We start from the raw sequence: 25274 nt of genomic DNA on the forward strand, positions 1-25274 counted from the left end.
CAGCCGCCCCGCACCGCAGGCAGGGCGGCGGCTAAACAAGCGCTGGTACCGGCGGCACCAACCCCCGGGGAACCGGCGGTGCAGAGCGCGCAGGCACACAGCCTGCAGGCATGGGAGGACACCGCCAGCGCGGCACCGCCCAAGAGCGTGCCGAGCGCGGCGCAGATGGGGCCGAGATCCCCTGCACGTCAGGGGGTGGAGCCGCCCCCTCAAGGGATGGGGAAGGCTGCACAGAAAACAAGGCACCACAGCCCCTCTCCAGACGGCGCTGCAGAGTTGCTTTCTCTCAGCCCTCCGCTCATGCTGCGGACTCCAACTAGAAGGCAGGGGTCCCCCCTAGCCTACCCGGAGCCCCCGTCTCCATTTTTACAACCAGCCTCGCCCTGGCTGGGACCACCTTCACCCTTCTTGGGGTTTGAGCCGCTGGAGTACTATCACAAATCGCTCTCTCCAGTGTCCCATGTCTCTCAATGATCTCGCTCCCCCAGACGCAGGGGGTACGCACCAAGGGAGTGGTCCAGGTCACCTTCCCAAGAACAGTGCCCATGCTGCCATGGTCGCCCCTATCACGCGGGGCATAGACACCACCGGCAATCTACCAGGGAAAGATCCCCAGAGACGGTCCCGTATCCCCGAGGGCAATCGCGAACGGGGATAGAGACTCAAGTATCTCAGGGGGAACTGGTTATGGAACCCTGAGATTTTTCCCTCGCAAGCTTCCAGCGAGCGGATGTACCATCGCTAACGGGGACCGGAAGGGTCCAGAGAGGCGTATCCTAGTGGTTCCTCGCTCTCCTCCCCGGACGGGGCTACGGCCCCGGGGAGCGTCCATCCTCCGGACGATCTCAGACAGTTTCAAGAGCTGTTTAAAAGGGTGGCCTTCACGTAAGGCATCGAGACAGCAGAGGTGCAAGAGAAACACCATAAGCTCCTCAAAAATCTGAGACCTCCGGCCTCCTCCAGAACAGCAATACTGCTTGATGAAGCAATCTTGGAGTCCGCCACTACGATATGGCAGACCCCTGCGACTATTCCGCCTGTCCACAAGAGAGCGGACAAGAAATACTTCGTGCTGGCGAAGGGCATGGAGTTCCTGTTCAGCCACCCACAACCAAATTCCTTGGTGGTGGAGTCGTCGCAACAAAGATCAAAGACATCTCAATTCAAGACAGGGGGAACAGACAAAGATGCCAAGAAGCTAGAGCTGTTCAGCAGAAAGGTCTACTCCTCCTCCACACTACTGTTGCGAATGGCAAATTATGCAGCGTATCTAGCGAACCACAATTTCGACAACTACACTAAGTTAACCTCCCTCATGGACTCGCTTCCAAAGGACAAGAAACCGGTGCTCAAGGCCGTTGTGCAAGAAGGCTACGCGGCCTCGACGACGGGAGTTCAGATCGTCCTGGATGTTGCGGACACAGCAGCACTCTCCACAGCTACGGCAGTGTTAATGCGAAGGGAGTCCTGGCTGCAGACTTCGGGTATACCGAGGGATCTGCAGGCAAAGATTGTCGATCTTCCCTTCGACACGCAGAAGCTGTTTGCTGAATCAACTGACTCGGTCCTTCATTCCAGTAAAGATTCAAGAGCCACACTTAGGACCCTGGCGATTTACACCCCTCCATACAGAAAGAAAAAGTACTACCCTCAACAAAGACGGTACCAGTACCAGCCACAGCATCCCCAGTACCACAGGGGTTACGAGCAAGGGCGACATCAACAGCATCAGCAGTACAGAACTCCCAGGCGACGTTCCCAACAGAGCCATGCGTCCTCGGGGCAGGGCCAAAGGCCACAAGTTTAACACACAGATCCAGGGCTGCGCCATCACTACCATCGCACAAGGTCATCCGACACTGTTATTCCACCATCGCCTCCAACCATTCTACGACCAGTGGCAAAGGATCACCACAGACAAATGGGTGCTGGAGATCATAGCCACAGGGTACGCCATCCCCTTCCAGTGGCTCCCACTGCCACGACCTCCACCCAGGCCCCACCTCCAGGAGGCCTCCCACGTAGTGAGGCTCAAGCAGGAGGTAGACCATCTCATGCTCATAGGGGCAGTGGAAAGCGTGCCAGAGCAACTAAAAGGGAAAGGGTTCTACTCGAGGTACTTCCTCACGGAGAAAAAGACAGGAGGCTGGAGGCCCATCTTAGATCTTCGAGGCCTCAACCGGTACCTGCGCAAGCAACGCTTTCGGATGATCACAATCGCCTCCATCCTTACGGCACTGGACGATGGAGATTGGTTCGCAGCCCTCGACTTACAAGACGCATATTTTCACATAACTATCCATCCGGCTCACCGACGATTCCTCCAGTTCATGGTAGGCAAAGAACATTTTCAATACAAGGTCCTACCGTTTGGCCTCTCCTCGGCCCCCAGAGTCTTCACCAAGACCTTGGCAGTGGTCTCAGCCTACCTGCACAGATGGGGGTATTTTATATTCCCGTATCTGGACGACTGCCTACTCAAAGGGGCCTTGAAGGAGGAGGTACTACGCATGATACGCATCACAGCAGGCATGTTCTCTTCGCTCGGCCTGGTTATCAATCTGGCAAAATCAAAGATAGACCCCACACAGGAAATAGAGTTCATAGGGGCACGCATAAATTCTATTACAGCGAGAGTGTATCTACCAGAGACACGCTTTCGGGCCATCGGCTCCCTCGTGCAAGTCATCACCTTCAGCCCTACGGTGCCGGTTCTGATGTGCTTACAGCTGCTGGGCCACATGGCAGCAGCGACATTCGTAGTACAGAACGCCAGGTTACACATGCGCAGCATGCAGCACTGGCTGGCGAGCGTATACAAACCGGCAGCACACACCGTTCACAGGGTGGTGTCACCCACGACAGAGGTGCGCAAATCCCTGCAATGGTAGGTAAACCCCAAGAACATGCTAACAGGGGTACCCTTCCACCAACCACAAATATTGGTTTTTCTTACTACAGATGCCTCCCACGTAGGGTGGGGAGCACACATGGGCGAAGAGGTGACACAAGGACTGTGGTCCTCCACGGAACAGTCACTGCACATAAATATACTGGAGCTCAGAGCAGTGTTCAACGCCTGCAGACACTTTCAAAACCATATACAAGGCAAAGTAGTCGGGATCAGTACAGACAGTACCTCCACCATGTTTTATATAAATCGGCAAGGAGGAGCTCGGTCCCGTGCCTTATGTGCGGAAGCAGTCTGGTTGTGGAACTGGTGCATCGCCAACAATATAACCTTGAAAGCCTCATATTTACCAGGCGCTCACAATGTGAAGGCAGACCAGCTGAGCAGGCGTTTCGCACTCACGCACGAGTGGCAGATCCATCCCGATCTGCCATGACCGATTTTTTCACGCATGGGGCTTTCCCCAGATAGACCTGTTTGCCACTCCAACACAACAAGAAGTGCCCACGATTCTGCTCCAGGGCAGGACTGGGACGGGGGTCCCTGGGGGACACATTCGCTATCTCCTGGAGGGGCCCCCTGCTTTACGCTTTTCCTCCCACAGTGCTGATTCACAAAGTCTTGCAGAAAGCCAGGAGGGAAGGAGCCCAAATGATCGTGATAGTCCCAACGTGGGATCGACAGCAATGGTTCCGCCTACTCCTGCGCATGTCGGACCATCCACCGATGCCCCTTCCGGTGGCGCCGGATCTGCTGACGCAAGCCCAGGGGTCCATAGTGCATCCGCACCCCCAAGGCCTGCGACTACAAGCGTGGTCAATCCATGGCTCAGCTCCCTAGAGAGCACATGTACGGAGGAAGTGCAACAAGTCCTAGAAAGTAGCAGGAGGACTTCCACCAGGAAGACCTACAAGCAGAAATGGACTCGCTTCACGGCATGGTGTTCTACCAAACAGCTAGCCCCTCTTTCCGTGCCTATACCTGTAATATTAGAGTATTTACTGGACCTCAAGAGAGGAGGACTCTCACTATCCTCGTTAAAGGTCCACCTTGCCGCCATTTCGGCGTTCAGACACAAAGAGGAAGGGCACACGGTGTTCGCCCCTCCCATGGTTACCAGGTTCCTCAAAGGGTTGGTAAACCTATACCCCCCTCAGAAACCGCTTCCACTTTCGTGGAACTTGGATCTGGTGCTTAATGCGCTAACGGGACCACCGTTCGAGCCTTTAGCTACGGTTTCCCTCCGCCTCCTTACGATAAAGATGACCTTCCTTCTTGCAATCACGTCAGCTCGCAGGGTGAGCGAGCTTGCGGCAGTTATGGCAACGCTACCCTGCACTGTTTTTTCCAAGGAGGCGGTGACTCTACGGCTGCATCCAGCCTTTGTTCCTAAGGTTTCTTCAGAGTTTCATATTAACGAACCTATTGTTTTACCTTCATTTTATCCAAAGCCTCATAACTCTAACAAAGAGGCGCGCCTACACCTCCTGGACGTGAGGAGGGCGCTGGCCTTCTATATAGACAGGACCAAGCCCATCCGGAAAACGGATAGACTCCTGGTCTCTCTCGCTCCCAAATCAAAAGGAGAAGGTCTCTCTTCGCAGAGAATCTCGAACATAAGAACATAAGAATGGCCATACTGGGTCAGACCAAAGGTCCATCCAGCCCAGCATCCCATCTGCCGACGGTGGCCAATGCCAGGTGCCCCAGAGAAGGAGAACAGAAGACAATGATCAAGTGATTTATCTCCTGCCATCCATCTCTTGCCCTTGTTCTGAAGGCTAGGGGCACCATACTTTATCCCTGGCTAATAGCCATTTATGGACCTAACCTGCAAAAATTTATCAAGCTCTTTTTTAAACCCTAATAGAGTCCTGGCCTTCACAGCCTCCTCGGGCAAGGAGTTCCACAGGTTGACTGTGCGCTGTGTGAAGAAAAATTTCCTTTTATTAGTTTTGAACCTACTACCCATCAATTTCATTTGGTGTCCCCTAGTTCTTGTATTATGGGAAAAGGTAAATAATTTTTCTATATTCACTTTCTCCACACCATTCATGATTTTATATACCTCTATCATATCGCCCCTCAATCGCCTCTTTTTCAAACTGAAAAGTCCCAGTCTCTCTAGCCTCTCCCCATATGGGACCCGTTCCAAGCCCCTAATCATCTTAGTTGCCCTTTTCTGAACCTTTTCTAATGCCAATATATCTTTTTTGAGGTGAGGAGACCACATCTGCACGCAGTATTCAAGATGTGGGCGTACCATACTTTTATATAGGGGAAGTATGATATCTTTTGTCTTATTATCTATCCCTTTTTTAATAATTCCTAACATCCTATTTGCCTTACTAACTGCCGCTGCACACTGCGTGGATGTCTTCAGAGAACTATCCACTATAACTCCAAGATCCCTTTCCTGATCTGTCGTAGCTAAATTTGACCCCATCATGTAGTACGTGTAATTTGGGTAATTTTTTCCAATGTGCATTACCTTACACTTACCCACATTAAATTTCATTTGCCATTTTGCTGCCCAATCACTCAGTTTGCTGAGATCTTTTTGTAGTTCTTCACAATCCCTTTTGGTTTTGACTGTCCTGAACAACTTGGTGTCATCTCCAAACTTGGCCACCTCACTGCTTACCTCATTTTCTAGATCATTGATGAACAAGTTGAACAGGATCGGTCCCAGGACTGACCCCTGAGGAACACCACTAGTTACCCTCCTCCATTGTGAAAATTTACCATTTATTCCCACCCTTTGTTTTCTGTCTTTTAACCAATTCCCGATCCATGAAAGGATCTTTCCTCCTATCCCATGACCACCTAATTTACATAAAAGCCTTTGGTGTGGGACCGTGTCAAAGGCTTTCTGGAAATCTAGGTATATTATGTCCACTGGGTGCCCCTTGTCCGCATGTTTATTAACCCCTTCAAAGAATTCTAATAGATTAGTTAGACACGACTTCCCTCTGCAGAAACCATGCTGACTTTTGCCCAACAATTCGTGCTCTTCTACGTGCCTTGCAATTTTATTCTTTACTAGTGTTTCTACTAATTTGCCTGGTACTGATGTTAAACTTATTGGTCTATAATTGCCAGGGTTTCCTCTAGAGCCTTTTTTAAATATTGGTGTTATATTGGCCGTCTTCCAGTCATTTGGTACCAAAGTGGATTTAAAGGATAGGTTACAAACCACTGTTGTTAACTCTGCAATTTCACATTTGAGTTCTTTCAGAACCCTTGGGTGAATGCCGTCTGGTCCTGGAGACTTGTTACTATTCAGCTTATCAATTAACTCCAAAACCACCTCTAATGTCACTTCAATCTGAGTGAGTTCCTCAGATTTGTCACCTAAAAAGGCTGGCTCAAATTTAGGAACCTCTGTAACATCCTCAGCCGTGAAGATTGAAGCAAAGAAATCATTTAATTGCTCCGCAATGGCACTGTCTTCCTTGATCGCTCCTTTTATATCTTTATCATCCAAGGGCCCCACTGCTTTTTTAGCGGGCTTCCTGCTTCTAATGTATTTAAAAAACATTTTACTATCGTTTTTTGAATTTTTGGCTAGCTGTTCCTCAAAATCTTTTTTGGCTTTTCTTACTACATTATGACACTTAATTTGGGAGTGTTTATGTTCCTTTCTATTTTCCTCACTAGGATTTGACTTCCACTTTTTAAAAGCTGCCCTTTTCTCTCTCTCTGCCTTTTTAACATGGCTGTTTAGCCATGGTGGTTCTTTGTTAGGTCTCTTACTGTGTTTTTTTATTTGGGGTATACATTTAAGTTGGGCCTCTAGTATGGTGTCTTTAAACAGTTTCCATGCAGCTTCCAGGGATTTTAGTTTAATTACTCTACCTTTTAGTTTCTGTTTAACTAGCTTCCTCATTTTAGTGTAATTCCCCTTTTTGAAATTAAATGCCAGAGTGTTTGACCGCTGCAGTGTTCTTCCCAACACAGGAATATTAAAAGTTATTATATTGTGGTCACTATTTCCAAGCGGTCCAGTAACAGTTACCTCTTGGACCAGATCCTGCGTTCCAGTCAAGACTAGATCGAGAATTGACTCTCCCCTTGTGGGTTCCTGTACTAGCTGCTCCAAGAAGCAGTCATTTAAGGCATCAAGAAATTTAATCTCTGAATCCCGTCCTGAGGTGACATGCACCCAATCAATATGGGGATAATTGAAATCTCCTATTATTACTGTGTTTTTTATTTTGATAGCCTCTCTAATCTCCCTTAACATTTCAGCATCACTATCACTGTCCTGGTTAGGTGGTCGGTAATATATTCCTAATGCCATATTCATATTAGAGGAATGAATTGTTATCCATAATGATTCTATGGAACATTTTGATTCCTTTAGGATTTTTACTTCATTTGATTCTATATTATCCTTCACATATAGTACCACTCCGCCACCCGCACGACCTGTTCTGTCTTTCTGATATAATTTATATCCCGGTATGATAGTGTCCCACTGATTGTCCTCATTCCACCATGTTTCTGAGATGCCTATTATGTCAACTTCCTCCTTTGATATGAGGTACTCCAGTTCACCCATCTTATTAGACAGACTCCTAGCATTAGTGTAAAAGCACGTTAAAAAACTACCACTATTTATATGTCCGCCTTTCACAGACGCGTTGGATTTTTTTATATGAGATTGTTTCACATCTGATCTTGCCCATATAGTCTTTCCCACGTTCCCTATCTGACTAACTTCTAGGGAATCCCTATCTATGGAGCCTCGTGTAAGAGAAGTCTCCGTCCGATCCAGGTGCTCCCCCGCACCAATCGGCTTTCCCCCACCTCTTAGTTTAAAAACTGCTCTACGACCTTTTTAATGTTTAATGCCAGCAGTCTGGATCCACCTTGATTTAGGTGGAGCCCATCATTCCTGTATAGGCTCCCCCTACCCCAAAAGTGTCCCCAGTTCCTAATAAATCTAAACCCCTCTTCCCTACACCATCGTCTCATCCACACATTGAGACTCTGAAGTTCTGCCTGTCTATCTGGCCCTGCGCGTGGAACTGGAAGCATTTCAGAGAATGCCACCATAGATGTTCTGGATTTCAGTCTCTTTCCTAGTAACCTAAATTTGGCCTCCAGAACATCTCTTCTACCCTTCCCTATGTCATTGGTACCGACATGTACCACGACCACCGGCTCCTCCCCAGCACTGCCCATAAGTCTGTCTAGATGCCTCGAGAGATCCGCAACCTTCGCACCAGGCAGGCAAGTCACCATACGGTTCTCCCGGTCATCACAAATCCAACTATCTATATTTCTAATGATCGAATCCCCCACTACTAAAACCTGCTTCTTCCTAACAGCTGGTGCTCCCTTCCCCGGAGAAGTATCCTCGGCACGAGAGGATACGACAGCACCCTCTGGAAGGAGGGTCCCAACTATGGGATGGTTTCCCTCTGCTCCCATTGACTGCTCTCCTTCCCTGAGCCTTTCATCCTCCGTAACAGCATCAGGACTGTCAGATTGGAGGTGGGACAGCCCTACTATGTCCCAGAAAGTCTCATCAACAAACACCTCTGCCTTCCTTAGCTCCTCCAGTTCAGCCACCCTGGCCTCCAAAGCACGCACTCGGTCTCTGAGGGCCAGGAGCTCCTTGCATCGAGCGCACACATACGCCACCCACCCACAGGGTAGGTAGTCATACATACTGCACTCGACACAATAAACAGGATAGCCCCCACTCTGCTGCTGGGTTTCTGCCTCCATTTCCTACTCTAATTATATATGAGGGTTAATTAAATGTTTCAGATAGAGGTTGTTATAAAGGATTTACGTTTAAGGGCAATAGAAGTCACTGGCTCCCTCCAAGCTCCCCCTCTAAACTCCCCTCTCAAAACTCCCTCCTGTTAGCACGCACCCTGTTCGCAAGCACCCAGTTGCAAAGCTCCCTGGTCGCTTACTAGCGGGGTTTAAGTGCTCGGCCTCCCTGATAGCTCCTCCCTCTGCCTACAGCTCAGCCAATCAGCACATGGTGTTTCAATTCAAACCTAATCAAGACTCTCAGCTTCCAACTGCCTGCCTGAGCACACGGCCTTTCAAACAAACACTCAGCTCAGCACTCCAAACTCCAAAACAAACAAACACACACAAGCCTAAAACCCCCAAATATAAGCAGCCACTTACCCCAAGGTGCTTTAGTTTGCTCCTTCCTTCTCCTCCTCCAGGAGAGCCTCTCAAAACTCCCTCCTGTTAGCACGCACCCCGGTCGCAAAAGCCCATCGTATCCTGCATAAAAATGTGCTACCAACTCAAGACTCCTTTACTGGCCCTGCCCAGGGCTCACTCCACTAGGGCGGTGGCGGCATCAACAGCCTTTTTCAAGGGCGTTGCGCTAAAGGACATTTGCAGAGCGGCGACCTGGTCATCCTATGACACCTTCGCCAAGCATTACGCCCTTCGCAGGGTATTCCAAGAGGATACCAAGCTCTTGACAGTGGTCCTCTCGGGGACAAGCTGTACATGATCCGATTACGCACCTCCTATCTTGGGTTACTGCTGGGTAGTCACCTAATGTGGAGCACCCACGGGGACACTCGAAGAAGAAAGAAAGGTTACTCACCGTAGTAACGGTGGTTCTTCGAGATGTGTCCCCGTGAGTGCTCCACTACCTGCCCATCCTCCCCGCTTCGGATCTCTGTTTAGTGTTTTGCAGGAGCATCCGAGGCGGTTGGTCAAGGAACTGGTGGGGACCGGATCGCGCACGTGGCCAGGAGCGCGCAAGGGAGCGGTGCGCACTGGCGCATGCGCGGTCTGGCAGAAACTGCTTGGAAGATCCGATCTGCGGCGCCGGGCGAGCCCGACACCTAATGTGGAGCACCCATGGGGACACATCTCGAAGAACCACCGTTACTACGGTGAGTAACCTTTTCCTCTTTTGAAAGAGGGAGTACAAATGAGGGAAATTGAAAATACAAATGACCGTGATTTACATATCTTGTGCTTCATTGCATAATCTCTTTTTGGAAGAGATTCTTTTGAAAGAGGGAAAAAAAAGCAGTGTAGACAGGGCTCATTTGAAAATAAACCCCATCTTCGAAAGAACCCTTCTTCCTGAAACAAAATAGGAAAAAGTATTCCTTCGAAGATGGGGTTTATTTTCAAAAGAACCCCATCTACACTGCTGCTTTTCTTTCAGAAGAATCTTTTCCAGAAAGATTTTGCAAATGAAGCAAAAGATATGTAAATTGATGCCTCATTTGCATTTTTAATTTCCCTTATTTGCATTCCTGTTTCAAAAGAAGAATGCAAGTGTACACACCACCCAGATGTTGGTAACAAGACACGCGCACGCAGTTTCCCCCAGGAGTTTCCAAGTTCCTGTTTGTCTGACCAGCTTCGGCTTTCCTCTTCATCCTTCCCCCTCCCCCAGTCCAAACTCTGGTGGCTGTGGAGTAAAGATTGTTCTGCTTTACCCCACCCAGGGGAAAGTCTCCCTTACAAGACTTCTGTTTGCTGTCTGTCTGTAGTGAGGTAGAACGGCCTCCTTCCCTGACTTGAGAGCGAGGGTACCACTACATAGGCCTAGAGACAGATGTCCATATCTGGGGTCTTCTGTAGTTGGATGAGACCTCAATCCCAGCTAAGTGCGAGCCCAAAGCCCCCCCGGAGCGTCGAATCCCTCAGCTCCACTCTGCCACACAGCTTTCATGCTGCACATAACAAAATTAATTCTATACACACATGGGAAAAATTAGAATATTGGGGCTGTGGCCACACTAGCTCCTCCTTTCAGAGAGGGCATGGTAATGTGGCACTTCGGCAGATGCTAATAAGGTGCTGGTATGAATATGCAGCACCTCATTAGCATAATAGTGGCCGCATGCGCTTCGAAAGTGCTGTTTTTGAAACACATGCCACCGTGTAGCTGAGGCATTTTGAAATGACCTCCTGATTTCAAAAGCCCCTTCTTCCCATTTGATTTTGGGAAGAAGGGGCTTTTGAGTTCAGGGTCGTTTCTAAAGACCCCCAGCTGCGTGGGCAGCGTCTGTTTTGAAGGCAGCACTTTCAAAGTGCACGCAGCTGCCATTATTCTAATGAGGTGCTGCATATACATGGAAGCAGCTCATTAGCATCTGCCGAAATACCGCATTACCCCGCCCCCTCCGAAGGAAGGGGCTAGTATGGCCACAGCCTAGGTGAGACTGATTTGGTGATTCAGTGCTGCACCTTGTGTTGGGGGAGACACTGGCAACTCCCTAGTTTCTCAGCCTTTCCAGCCTGATATACTCCCGGCTCCTCACCATTCCTCTGACATGGGATGAGCCATCTATTTCAACTTTCTGGCTTTGGATTAGTAAAACTGGAAGGAAGTTGAGAGGTCATCAAGTCCAGTCCCCTGCTCTCGCAGCAGAACCAAGTGTCATTTGGATCATCCCCAACTGGCCTGTCCAACTTGCTCTTAAATATCTCCAATGATGGAGATGCCACAACCTACCAAGGCAATTTATTCTTAACCGTCCTAACAGGAACTTTTTCCTAATGTCCAGCATATTCTTCCCTGCACGTTAAGACCATTGCTGCTTGTCCTATCGTCTGAGGTTAAGGAGAATAAATTTTTCTACCTTCTTGTCTTACCCTTTTAGGTACTTGAAAGCTGTTATATTCCCCCCAACCCCTGACTTCTGTTTTACAGACTAAACAAACCCAGTTCCTTCAATCATCCCTCATAGGTCATGTCTTCTAGACCTTTAATAATTTTTGTTTGTTCTCTGGACCTTCTCCAGTTTCAACACATCTTTCCTTGGTCCTGCCTTGCATCATGCACCCAAGAACAGAATCTTCTTGTGCTGGGAGCAAATGCCTTACTCTGTACTTACATCAAAAGTGACAACAGTGACCAAACTGGCCCCTGGATGTGGTATAAGTAGCTGGTGAGAACACCAGAAACACCTTCTTGGTACCTGTAGCATACTTGCCCTGATCTCACACTCCAGGTCTCTCCTCTGACATAGAGGCCTCCATCTCAACAGCAAGGGAGAATTCTATATCCATACCAGAGAGACTCAGTCTTGCAGCAGCGAGGATAGGTAAACTGACTAATGGGGTAGTTTCTGCACTTGGAGGGATAAAGCCATCTTCTTACAATCCAGGAACGTGTCCAATTTGAAATGCTATGAACAAAAATGGAAATGGATTACTACAGGTGTGGGAATCCTACAGCCACAGGCTGGATCCAACCTGTGGCTTGCCTGAAGCCAGCATGTGAGGCTTGGACTCCTCTCCTCCTGGGCCTCTCCTCCCTGCATATGGCCCCCAGTTGTCTTTTCTGGGTCATTGATCCCCGTCAGTGTTCCCTCTGACTTTAGCCATCTCTGGCTGGAATAAATTTTATGTGCCCTACTAGCAGAAACATGCTGCCTCCTATGACTGGCTGTGGGCACTCTACTAAACATCTGGGTGGCAACTGAATCTCTCTTGGGCAGCCGCATGAATGCTCAGCTTATAGGGAACACTGGTAACCATTGCACAAAAGGTTCCCCATCTCTAGTTTTTCCTCTCTGTGTCTCCGACAAAGGATTCTCTTCCTCTCAAGCTTTGTCGCTGTGGTCCTAGCACATTTTATATACCTTGTGTCGAGCAACTGGTGTCTCTAAAGATCCAGATGGCAGCAATGTTATCTGCTTCTCATATTTATCTTAAGGACACAACAAGAAGGCCTGTGGCACCTTACAGACTAACAGATATTTTGGAGCATAAGCTATCATGGGCAAAGACCCACTTTGTCAGATGCATGAGAGGATACACTTCTTTTCTCACCCTAGAGTCTTTAAGGGCATAATAAACATGTTCTTCAAACCTTCACATTCAAGTATGGGAGCCTCTATCCTCGAAGGACCTGCATCTTGTCCTTATGAGCTTCTTCCGCAAGTATTTTTAAACGCTTACCAAAACAGCTGTTCTGATAGAATTTACATCTACTAGAAGAGTTGGGTGAGCTTCCTTTGATCATTCCATCTCAAATGGTAAAGGCAGCATGAGCTCCTAGCCCATCTTCATGCCTAACTTAGGAATCATTAAAAGGAATAGAGACTGAGACAGACAATATCTTATTGCCACTGTATGAATCAATGGTTTGTCCACATCTTGAATACTGCTTATAGATGCAGTTGCCTCACCAAAGACGATGTATTGGCATTGGAAAAGGTTCAGAAAATGGTAAAAATGACTAGGGGCTTGGAGTGATGCCATATGAATGGAGATTAGAAAGACTGGGACTTTTCAGCTTACAAAAGAGGAGACTAAGGGTATTTGACAAAAGTCTATTAAAATCATGACTGATGTGGAAAAAGTGAATAAGGAAAAGTTATTTGTGTGTTCTTATAAGAACTAGGGGACACCAAGGAAATTAATGGGTGGCAGGTTTTAAACAAAACAAGTTTTTCTTCACACGGCGCACAGTGGCCAGAGGATGCTGTGAAGACCTGGACTATAACAAGAGTTCAAAAAGAACTACACAAGTTCAGGAAGGTTTGGTCCATCAGTGCTATTAGCCAGGATGGGCAGGAATGGTGTCCCTGGCCTCTTTGTCAGAGGTTGGAAATGGATGACAGGGGAGGGTTCACTTGATTACCTGTTCTGTTCACTCCCTCTGGGACATTTGACATTGGCCACTGTCAGAAGACAGGATAAGTAGGCTAGATGGACCTTTGATCTGACCCAATATGGCTGTTCTTATGTTCTTAGAGCGTGGAGGCTTGATATTGATACGACACTTAGAAAGTCTCTGGTAAAAGAAGCTATAACAGATGAGTGCAAAGTATCATGTTAAATTTACTGGCTGCTTCTAACAATCTTGACATGTGCCTTGTGCTATTCAGCAGCCCCTGTGCTGGAAGTATCTTTCATAGGCTTTCTGCTTGTGTGCACATTACTTGCTTGCTGTCAAAGGGTTTGTTACCGTTAGTAAAGGGAGGAGTGGGAGAAAACATTAGCAATGTTTGTTTTAGGCAGGATGGAAATGTGCCTCCTATGTTTAGTACTGCAAGCTAAAGCACATTTATTGTTCTGATCTTCCAACTTCTTGTTGGTTAAATCGGTGGTTTTCAGCCCAGGGTATGGGGCCACTGGGGGGCTGTGAGCAGCTTTCAGGGGTTTGCCAAATGAGACCAGACTCCCAGGGGCCCAGAGCAGAAAGTCTAAGCCCTGCTGTGTAGGGCTGAAGCTCAGAGCCCTGAGCCCTGCTATTTGGTGATAAAGCAAAAACCTGAGCAGCTTAGCTTCAAGGGGCACCCTATAGCATGGGGCCCTGGGCAGTTGCCTTGCTTGGTGCTCCTTCATGCCACCCCTGCCTTTTATATGCAGATAACTAGTTGTAGCACAGGTTGGTCATGGATTGTTTATAGCATGTTGGAAGTTGGGGGAGAAGGACCTTAGAAAGAAAAAGGTTGAAAACCTGTGGGTTAAATGTCAAACTTAACAAATACTTTATTAAATGCAGCACTTAATAGAAAGAGGGTCTACCAAAGGAAATTAATAGGCAGCAGGTTTTAAAGAAACAAGTGTGTTTTTCACAACACACATTGTACCTGTGGATCTCCTTGCCATACAATGTTGTGAAGGCCAGGACTACAATAAGGTTTAAAAAAAAAAGCTAGATAAATCCATGGAGAATAGGTTCATCAGTGGCTATGAGCCTGGATATTCAGCGATGATGTCTCTATCCTCTACTTATTTTCCAGAAACTAGGAATAGGCAACAAGGGATGGGTCACTTGCTCCCCTGTTCAGTTTGTTTGACTCTCAGGAACCTGGAGTCTTTTGGTCTCGCCCAGTATGATACTTTGTCTCCAGAACTAGGACTGTAGCATTCTCATAGCTCGCTCCGCAGAGCAGTGCTCAAAAGCCATGGAGAAGACAATGAGGAATGCAAAATGGGCCTGTAAGGTCTCCAGGCTGAAGCCCCACTCCTGCTGAACCTGTGAGCTCCAGCAGGTGTGCCCTATGGGACTGAAAACCTGTGACCCACCCTCCCTCCCTGCTAGGCAGAAGCTTAGCAGCAACATGTAGGGGGGTACGTAGAGTCACACTCCCTCCCACCATTCCCCCAATTTTAGCCAGGGCTTTTTGGTCGTGTGGTGCTACTTGTCCCCCTCCCCACACAGAGCTGACAAGCTGGGAGCTGCAGCCATGGGGAGAGACATCAGAAAACCCTGGGAGCTTGTAGAGAGCTGCTGATTCTACCTAAGGATCTAAAGCAACAGTCCTCTGCAGCTTCCAGCTGTGCGCCACTGCCCCCCAAAGGAGTTAATCCTTGGGAGCTGCAGGGCGGGACTTTGGAGCATAAGGGGGATGTGCACCTGGAGGGGCATGATTCAGGCTACAGGAGTGAGGGGGCTGAACCTTTAAATTGTGACACCCCTGCCCCCACTGTCAGCAGGCATCAGTTGTCTCTGGCAGAAGGTCCTACGGCACGACATAATCTGAGTTCTCATCCAGCTTCCCCTCTCCCTCAGTCTGGAATGTGAATGGGGGACTCCGTGTGCTGCACTTTAACTGTAAAAGAGCCACGTACAGCTCACAAGGCATAGTTTGGCCAGTCTTGCCCTATTTCTAGTATGAGGGAATGGATTGGTCTTGTCAATCTTGATTGTCCCTCTAACCTTAGTCATCTCCTAACTGGCTGTAACTCATCTGTTTATGATGCAGAAGTATGGATACATTTCATCTCTTGGGAAGCAGATCTTCATGTCCCGCAGGGGAATTAAGTATGCCTATTAATGGCAATGAGTGCAGGTGCCAAGGAGATAATTTGAATTGCGGTTTGTGGAGTGAAACTGGTCACAGCGCTTAAAGTCGGAGTGATGCTGAAATTTCCTGTTTTACAGTAAAAGACATTTCTTTGGAAATACTAATACTGATTGTCATTCTGATTGGTCAGACTCTATTGTTGAGGGAATCCTCTACAAACATGTTTCAGGATAAAATCGTAATCGCCTAACATTTTACCAGAGAGGGAGCCATGTTAGTCTGTATCTTTGCAAAACAAAAGAGGTTTCCCTGTAACACCTTAAAGACTAAAAATATAATTTATTAGGTGATGAGCTTTTGTGGGACAGACCCACTTCTTCAGGTCTGGGCCTGTCTCATGAAAGTTCATCACCCAATAAATTATATTCTTGGTTTTTAAGGACTGTTTTCAAGGACTGCTTTTTTGTTTCGTGAACATTTTACCAGTTTGTGATACCATTCTGAAACTGATTACGTTGAATTAAAGTTGTTTGCATGCCGCCTTTCAATTGCTAAAAATAATTACCAGTGCCTCTAACACACATTCTCTCCTTGTGCCTGCAGGATTTCAAAGCCCAGAGCAGAGGAGTCAGGGGAGTACTTATGTGTGTTTATGTTTGCAAACTCACCTGTAGCCAACGCCACTATAGAAGTGAAAGGTATTTTTGGTTTTTCTTTCTCCCGACGACTGTGTCTGAGCAGTATTCTTTTCCATGTCCTCTTTATTGCTAGTCTTCACCATGCTACGTAATTAATTTGAGTGACGCCTTCCTTGTGTTGCCTTCCCAGTGTTAGCATATCTCAGTGAAGAGTGGCCCCATTGCGATAATGTTTTCTATCCACAGTCATCACAGTCACTCGTATGTAGAGCCAAACCTTCTGGAGGTGTATCCTGGTTCATTACATTCTAGTACTGTACCCTGGCTATGACTGTTTTTGCAGTGTATAGTGAAAACTTCTCTGTTCTCTTCTCACTCCATAGCCCCAGGTGGTATTAACCCAGCATCTAAGTAAATTAAACCAGTTCAGGTTGCCATGGCTCTGGATTTCTCTGAGGCCTATATGCCACTGGTTGCCAAAATTTAGCTCCAGGCTGGAGAGGTGATTTGAACCAGATGGTGGCACTGGTTTCTCAATTATTCCCCTTGCACAAGTGGCCGTTCTTCTTGCCCTATCCATTTAACAGTAGTTTTATAAACTACTTAAGAGGCTAAAGATAGACTTGGTGTTGAGCTGAAGCACACATTAGAGCTTGGTCAGTCAGATGAAGAGGCAGCTCAGTACTCCGCATGACACAATCCTTGCAACCAACTATGTAAATGTCATTCCCTTTCAGATTTGCCCTTTTCCTTTAGCTCTATCATATATCAAGTCCCTAAACTTACACTGAATGGGTTTAATTTCCATCCCATCCTACCTGTTGTCTCCAACTTAATTAAAAAGTATAAAACTTTGTTTATTGCTGTTCCAGTCCTAATTTTAAGTAACAAGGAAAGACAGATCATTGTCTTTTAAATGAGTTGTTTGGGCCAGTGATGCCAAAACCCTGTTATATAGGGGTAGATTCTAACCATAGTCATTTGAGATGTTCTTGTGGTATCCTGTAAGGAAGGCCCTTTAGCAGAGGCAAACAGACTGTTAATAGATAAAAAGCAGTCAAGTAGCACTTTAAAGACTAGCAAAATAGTTTATTAGGTGAGCTTTCGTGGGACAGACCCACTTCTTCAGACCATAGCCAGAACAGAACAGAATCGATATTTAAGACACAGAGAACCAAAAACAGTAAGCAAGGAGGACAAATCAGAAAAAGATAATCAAGGTGAGCAAATCAGAGTGTGGAGGGGTAGGGGGGAAGATCAAGAATTAGATTGAGCCAAGTATGCAGACGAGCCCCTATAGTGACTCAGAAAGTTCCCATCACGATTTAAACCATGTGTTAATGTGCCAAATTTGAATATAAAAGTCAGCTCGTCCACTTCTCTCTCTAAAAAGGAGCGATAATGTCTCTTCAGTAACACACATACCTTGAGGTCATTGACAGAATGTCCCATTCCATTAAAATGTTGACTAACTGGTTTGTGGATCTGGAGTGTTTTGATGTCTGTTTTGTGCCCGTTGACCCTTTGTCTAAGGGAGTTAGAAGTCTGTCCAATATACAAAGCATCTGGGCATTGTTGGCACATGATGGCATATATGATGTTAGTAGAGGAGCATGAGAGAGTGCCTGTGATTCTGTGAGTAACCTGATTAGGTCCAGTGATGGTATTTTTTGCTAGTCTTTAAAGTGCTACTTGATTGCTTTTTGTTTTGATAGTGTATAGACTAGCACGGCTTACTCTCTGTTAATAGATAGATCAGGAACTTCTCTGCCTGTACTGAGGATGTTGTATAATTGAGCTACTGAATTAAGCCTAGGAGGACAGTAGAGGTAACAGATTATAGATTTTCCTGGACCAGAGTGCCCCAGGGCTTGGAGGCTAGTGGGAGGAGGGCTGGCAGATGGTTGCCCTACTAGAGTGGGAGCCCAGTGACAGGGCTGGGGGCACTGCTGGGGTGGGAGCCCAGTGGGGCTAGGACTACCAGCAGCTGGGCTGGGGGAACCAGCGGTAAGGTGGCTGTCTGAGATATGGGGGGCGCTGGCTGGGACAGAAATAAAGCCAGAGTAGGGAAGGATGGCAGGTGGGGGCCTGAGGCAGGGTACGCCCCCCAGTCTGGCAAATTCCCTCAATCAGGATCAGTCAGGTTCCAAGGGTGCTGAGCCAGGGAGGTCCGACCTGTGCTTGCTCCTTTTATATTGACTGGTAACAGTTTCATTATTTGGTTTCTACCAGGGAAAGAGATCTCTTCTTAGGCCTTTGGGATCAAAGATGATTGTTCCTAAGAGAGCTCTTTAGAAGTAAATAATCTTTCAGAATAAGGAACAGGTTAAGTGAAGAGTGAGCAGACTTAGGTTTAAGCTGTTCTTGAAAATATCTAAGTGCAACTTCATGGCTTTAAAGGAGAACTGTAAGGATTGGACTTCTAAAAAGAATGTCTCACATTGCTGCAGAGCAATTTCCTGTTTATTTCCTGTTTGTATTTACTTCAGCAAGGTCAGGAAAGTCCTCTCCCATCCTCCCTAGCTTTAGAGGGAAAACCTTTACAAGGTCTCAGGGTTGGTTGGTTGTGCTTTCCAACACCACAAGTGAAGAAGTCCAACTGTGGAAACTCAAAGGTATTACCAACTTATTAGTTAAGTTAAATAGGTTTGAAATTGTGTATTGGGGTTGCCTTAAGTTGAAAGTTTTACCAATTGAGGGGTAAAGGTATTTACTCATCTGTGTCTGTTTTACTAGGTCTCCATGCAGTTTTTAAAGCTTAGACCAGACCAGAATTGTAATGTGATTGTGGAGAGATGAAAAATCTTTCAGGCCTACTTAATGCATACTAAATACGGAAAGTGTACTCAGTCCACTCCTTTACTGGATCACTGTTGTATTCCCACAATCCTTTGTATTTTTAGCTGCTTGCTTGACTGTAGTTTTTTCCCATTTAAAAACTCCAAGGGTTAAGGGAATATGGGCATGCTCCTGAATTATTCTTTTTGCACACTAGCTCTCCCTGCATATCACTTTCTACTGACAGCATATACCTCCCATTGTCTTCACTGGACGATACAGACCAAATTCCACCCACAGGTCAAAACACTTTATATACAGAAAGAAATTTTACTTTTGAGGATCAATTCTAAACATACTATGTCAGACAGCGGTTGTGCTGTTGTACTGTGTGGTCATGACATAACTGTCTGAAGCAATGGGGATGAGAGAGGGCCCATGCCGAGTTCCTTCCCAGAAGAACACGTCTCTGTCACTGGGTAGTGGATTATCTTTCAGGATAAATGGACAGACGCAATTTCTAACTAACAGGAATATGGTGCGTTTAATGTAAAGAATTTTCTCTTGCTTTCAGAACGGCTCTAACTTGTTAGTCTCAAAATTATTAATGAGAAGTGAAATATAGTGCAACATAGCCCCCTGTCTTACTGGTGAGCTTACGTGTTGTGGTGTTTTGCTCTTTTTCGTAATGTAAAAATAAAATGCATGAAAGCATTTTACAAAAATAACTTCTGAGGTGTAATGAATGAGAAATCAATTAGCTTTTTTGTAAATGGGGAAACTGAGGCAAAGAATGTGATGTCTAGGATTACATAGTAAATCTGTATCAAGGCAGGGATTATAGTGTGACTTCCAGTCCCCTGCTTATTCTGATAAACACCACTGCATAAAAACTTGAGTGAAATCTAAATCCAGTTAGAAGAGAAAAGGCTTCATTTCCAAACCTCTCCCTCAGTGCTCCAGCTGTGGATCACGTGTATAAGAAATCCCTTAGTGTAGCTAGAAGACTGTATTAGAGAAGAACTTTGGCCTGGTTATCCTGGTTTTAGTGTTAGTCAATATGTGCATTAGTGGTGTAGGAAAATGGGATGGAAATTTGCAGATTACACCAAGGTGGGTGGGGTAAAGTATTACATTTGTGTGTTCAATTTTGCCATCCTAACTACAAGGTAGAGAATAATTGGAAGTGGTAGTGCTGCTGACAAAGACCATGGGGTTGTAGTGGATCACAAATTGAATCTGAGCTTGCATTTAGTTGATGCAATTGCAAAAAGGCAAATGCCTTTCTGGGGTGAAGTAACAGTGTTTTATGTAAAAACACAAGTAATTTGTTTCACTGTATTTGGCATTTGGTGAAGTCTCCCGTGTCCATGCTGGGAGTGACCCTTTAGAAAAAATGCGAACAAACTGGAGAGAGTCTAGAGGACAGCAATAAAAGCAATAACATCTAACCTACAAAGGTTTAAAAAAAAAACCACCCACCATCTGGAGTTTAGTCTTGAGAAGAGATGACTGAGGGGAAGAGGACATCGTAACAATCTTAAACAGTCCTGATTTGTATTTGAAGAAAAGCACAGTGCTCAACTGTTCTCAGTGTCCCAAGAAGATAGGACAAGAAGCAATGGACTTAATGAGTAGAAAGGGAGATTTAGGTTGGTAATTAGTCAAAAATGAACAGTTTCCAGGGAGGTTGTGAAATCCTCATGACTTGGGGTTTTTAAGCAGAGGTTGGATAAATACCTGTCAAGAATGGTCTGTATTTACTTGCTCCTGCCTTGGTGCAGTGGGCTGGACTAGATGATCTTCTGAGATCCCTTCCACTCCTATGCTTCTGTTATACATCTCGTAGAGCTGGAGGGGACCTCAGGAGGTCATCAAGTCCAGTCCCCTACCCTGTTGGCAGGGCCAAGCACCATCCCTGATGGATTTTTTTTCCTCATCTTCTTTGCCTCAGACCCCAAACAGCTTCCTTGAGGATTGAACTCACAGCCCTGGGTTTAGCAGGGCAATGCTCAAGCCACTGGGCTAGCTTCAGCCCCCACTGGGCTCTAAGTCCCTGATGTGAACCAGTGGGGTGTCTACTGCTTCATTTTAATCCACACAGTAAAACAGATCTGCCAAATAGCCAGTGTTTTTGGCAGAACAAGCATTGGCTCAGTCACTAGTTGAACACCAGCTAGCATTGCGGGCTCTGGAATGTTAATATTCTGTATCATGCTCCCTTCAATAGGCTGTGTGCTAGAAATAGTGTTTGTCCTCGTGGAATTGGAAATGGCTGCTTTGTAACTACCTCCAGAAATAAAGTAGAACGTATCCTTGTCACTTATGCTGTATTTTGAGGTAATCCAGCACAAACGTCCTCTCCTTAAAGGCAGGTAATTATCTTCCTGACTCTAGGAGAATTCTAGGTCATCCTGCAGTTGGAATGACTGCCCTAGAAACTTCTCTTCTGCCCTCCATGGTGTAAAAGTGGGCCAGCATTACTAGTCCTGATTAACTGCACCTTCCTCTCTGCAACACTTGCCTTTTGCTTTCCTTTCTGCTGATACATGGCAGTGAAAAGCTCAGTGCTCACAGATGGAGACTGAGAGAGGCTACAGTTTAAGCCAATAAATCCTGTTTCTCCTTTTCCCTAATGAGAGCAATTTACAGTTTCCCTTGATAAATCCTGTGGTGCCAGTTTTAGGACTGTCACCTTGTCACCTGCTAGCCATTGTCTTTCACCCCTCCCTCCTGCCTATTCTGTTCCATGAAATGGAATGTAATCCCTGCACCTCACGTTCTCAGTGTACAACCCGAAGCATCTTTAGGGATCTCCATGACTGCATGGTCTTCACTTAATTCCCCTGGTCCTGTCTTCCAAACTAGCAGGCAGGAGTGACCACTGGGTCAGGCCCAGGAATCTTCCCACGTGCTCTGTTGGCCCTTGCTTTGTGTCCCCTCCCTTTTAGAATTCTGCTATAAGAATTGGTTTCTCATCCAGTGGAGACATGGCTCCTCATTCCTGCTGGAGGCACTGGAAGTGGGCAGTGAGCCTAGGCACCCCACATGGCAGTGTGGAGCACAAAGGTAGTTTTCCCTTAGTTGATTAAAGGTCTTCAAAACACCCCCCTCCCGCTTTTCTGAATGTTTAGTGCCCATCATGGGCTCAGGTAATGCTCTCCCAGTAATTGGCGGAGGAAAATATTGGTAACTCCTTTCTTTAGTTTGCTTGTGCACTTAATTGTCTCTTTGGATAGAGTATCTCCTGGTTTACCCTGTATAATGTGCATTTGTTTATAAATAACACTCTTGCCATCCCTGGCCAGTTTTGCAATTGCAGCGTCTTGCTATGTAACACCTTGAGAGATCAGAGTGGATCACTGGACTGCCTGAGCTGACCCTTCACTTGGCAGATGAGTTGCACTACCACCTTTAGAGCCATCGCTTGCTAGCCTAATTATGTCACATGTGGCCTGTTATGTGACTCCTGGGCCATGATCTGTTAATCCAGCCAAGTGCTCCAGCAGCAGATTCCCGACACTGGAAGTTATTCCAGTGCTCACTTGAGTGCAAAGCTTCCTTTGCCACTGTCCCCACAGAAGGAATGGTAGAAAATGGCTGTTCCTTCCTGCACAATGCAGCTGAAAATGAATTTAGGACATTAGATACATTTGATTATTCAAGTCAGTACAGCAAATAGAATAAAAAAGACCTCCAAAACAACTCATTGGTGGAGACTGAATCTGCCCCTTGGGATATAATCGCATCCTGCAGTTTTATTGTGAAAATACTTCTCAGCCACAAGGAAAAAGAAGCTCTTGGTATCATCATGGCAATTATTTTGCACTGTATTACTCAAAGAGCATTTTCTAGTCTTTAAATGGAATGCTTGTCTCAGGCTAGTTTTTCCTCAACTTACTTGTTTGGAAGGTAAAGAAACAAGTTGTGCTTATTTGTAAGATGTGAAGTCAGAATAGAAGAGGTCTTTGAACTATGAAATGGGGGGTCATGGCAATACCCAATCTGTTACCTCCTTTCAGTGAAGGAACCAACCAGCTGATTGTCACTGTAAGGGCAGTATCACAGGCAAACACACTCATTCAGAGATCTGTTCACCTTGACTTTTTGCACTTACGTAGTAGTTCTCATCAAAACCTTTATGAGCATTAATCTTACTTGCCAGATAGTTCCACAGATTGTCCACCTATAACATGGGAGAAAAATTAATGTCCTGGTCAGGGCCACTCAGCAAATTCAGTGGCAGACCTGGGCTGAGAAGTCAAGAGCTCCTGACTCCAAGTCCCATATGTCTGAATGACCAAAACCATGCTGCCCTCTCCAAACAGGTGTACAGTATAAGCATTGCGGCACAGAATTCATGTGGTGTATCTTTGACACTGGATACAATCCCCTAGAGTTGGTGAAGGTTAATCCCAAGGTCCTCAAACTGTGTGGCATGTACCCTCTGGAGACAGAGAAAGAGGGAAGGCAGAGCAGGGACCTGGGCCAGTTCCCATGGGGCAGGCAGGGGAAAGAGAACCTCCCTGCTCCATTCCTGGTCTGTCTGAATGCTGGCTCTGCATCTGGGGCTTTGCCTGCTGGGGGTCCTGCCTGCTGACCACACACTTCACTACCAGCCCTGTGGCCACAGCCTCCGCTCCTTACCCCATCTGTGCCCACCCCTCTTCACTTGAGTCCAGGCCCTGCTCCTGGCCCCAACTCTGGGAGCTGGGTGCAGGCAAGGGAGAGGGGCATGCAAGCTAAAAAGTTTGGGGAACACTGGATTAATCTGAAGGAGGCTCATTCTCTACTAGAGGAATACTGGCAATCAGAATTTTTTTAAATTGATGTGAAAAGCTTTCAAAAGCTTCTGGTAGTTCCCTATTTCAAACAGGAAGCTCAGTTTAAAAAGAATCCTTGAAAACAGCAAAGGGGTTTCACCTCTGATTTCAATTTAGGCATCTCTTGGGGGGTGGGGGCGGGAATTGGTGCTGGTATAAGGGCCCCATTCTTTGTGCATAGCTCCCACACGACTGTAATCTTCTTTTGGGGCTTTACCCTACTCATAAGCCTCCTGGGGAATGCAGACTTATGAGTAGGATGGATGGGAGAAACCCAATATAAAGGAAACTACAGTATCTGCAAGCCCTTATATATTGCAAATACCATCCATGTGAGATTGAGAAGTCTCTAAATCATGTCTCTTTAGTGGTGGTGGTTAGAATTCTCTTCACTCCTTTTTCTAAGCCTATCCCTGTTATGGAGTAACAGGCCCTTTCTTAGGCTGTAGGTGTTGGAACCATCCAGGGTTTAGGTCATATCCCATCCTACTCATAATCCCATCCTTACATCATTTTCCCAAGCCTTGGGAAATTTGCTTTTCTACTAGCTTGGCATGACCTCGAGCTCCTGCAAATTAGAGTACAAAGCAGACAATCCATTCAAAATCCTCAGCTGCTCCACCGGGTGAGAGATTATTCTGAGACATTGTAAATCTGTCCATAAATCCGAAAACATCTGTAGGATGAAATTGTTTTGTATATGGGCCAGCTGCAGTTGAGGTCAGTGGAGGAGCTTCAGCCTTATAGGCCTCTTCCCTGAATAGGGAAGGGGACTAATCAGAAGATAATTATTGTGACTGGCTCTCAACACTGAGGGTTAGGTGAGTTCGTCGTCTCCCAGTCTTTACAGCCTGAACTTTTCAATGGGGGTAGACGTGGGAGTTTGCTTCGTGATTTACTTGGATGTGGCTTAGAAGGGCAGATGTTCTCAGAGCTGGAAATAATTATTTTAGGAAGGAATGGTTTGTAAATGCAAAATTTCTGTTTGTGTTTTATAGCTGCTCCTGATATCACTGTCCACAAGCGGAGCGAGAACAAAAATGAAGGGCAGGAGGCAGTCATGTATTGCAAATCTGTGGGCTTCCCACACCCTGACTGGCTGTGGCGCAAGAAGGTCAATGGAGTGTTTGTGGTGAGTGATAGCTATAAAGTGAGTATGCATGTTTGAATTAGCCAGCTGGCACTTCTGACAGGAGCAAGAACTGGAATCATTGTGTTCCCAGAGTCTGGGTATTCTAATACCTTGTAACTTCTTTGAAAAACTGACCTCAGTGAGAGAGTGTCTGTTTGAATTTTTACTGCACTGAAGCGGAAATGATTTCTTTAATAATGACATAAGTAATTCTGCTTAATTTTAAAGTTGAGTAGCTGGAATATTGAGAGCTTTCAAAAATGGTCTCCCTTG

The 25274-nt window shown here is 46.4% G+C and overlaps 1 protein-coding gene across 1 annotated transcript in view; it reads left to right on the top strand.

Moving 5' to 3' along the window:
* Positions 1–25274, top strand: part of NPTN (neuroplastin) — a 64970-nt gene that overhangs the window by 11393 nt on the left and 28303 nt on the right. Inside the window, exons 3-4 of the mRNA XM_075006803.1 lie at positions 16234–16328; positions 24868–25001. Coding sequence (XP_074862904.1) covers positions 16234–16328; positions 24868–25001 — 229 coding nt within the window. The remainder of the gene's footprint in view (positions 1–16233; positions 16329–24867; positions 25002–25274) is intronic.

Source organism: Carettochelys insculpta, chromosome 12, assembly GCF_033958435.1.
Source record: "Carettochelys insculpta isolate YL-2023 chromosome 12, ASM3395843v1, whole genome shotgun sequence".
In the NCBI taxonomy this organism is placed as follows: Eukaryota; Metazoa; Chordata; order Testudines; family Carettochelyidae; genus Carettochelys; species Carettochelys insculpta.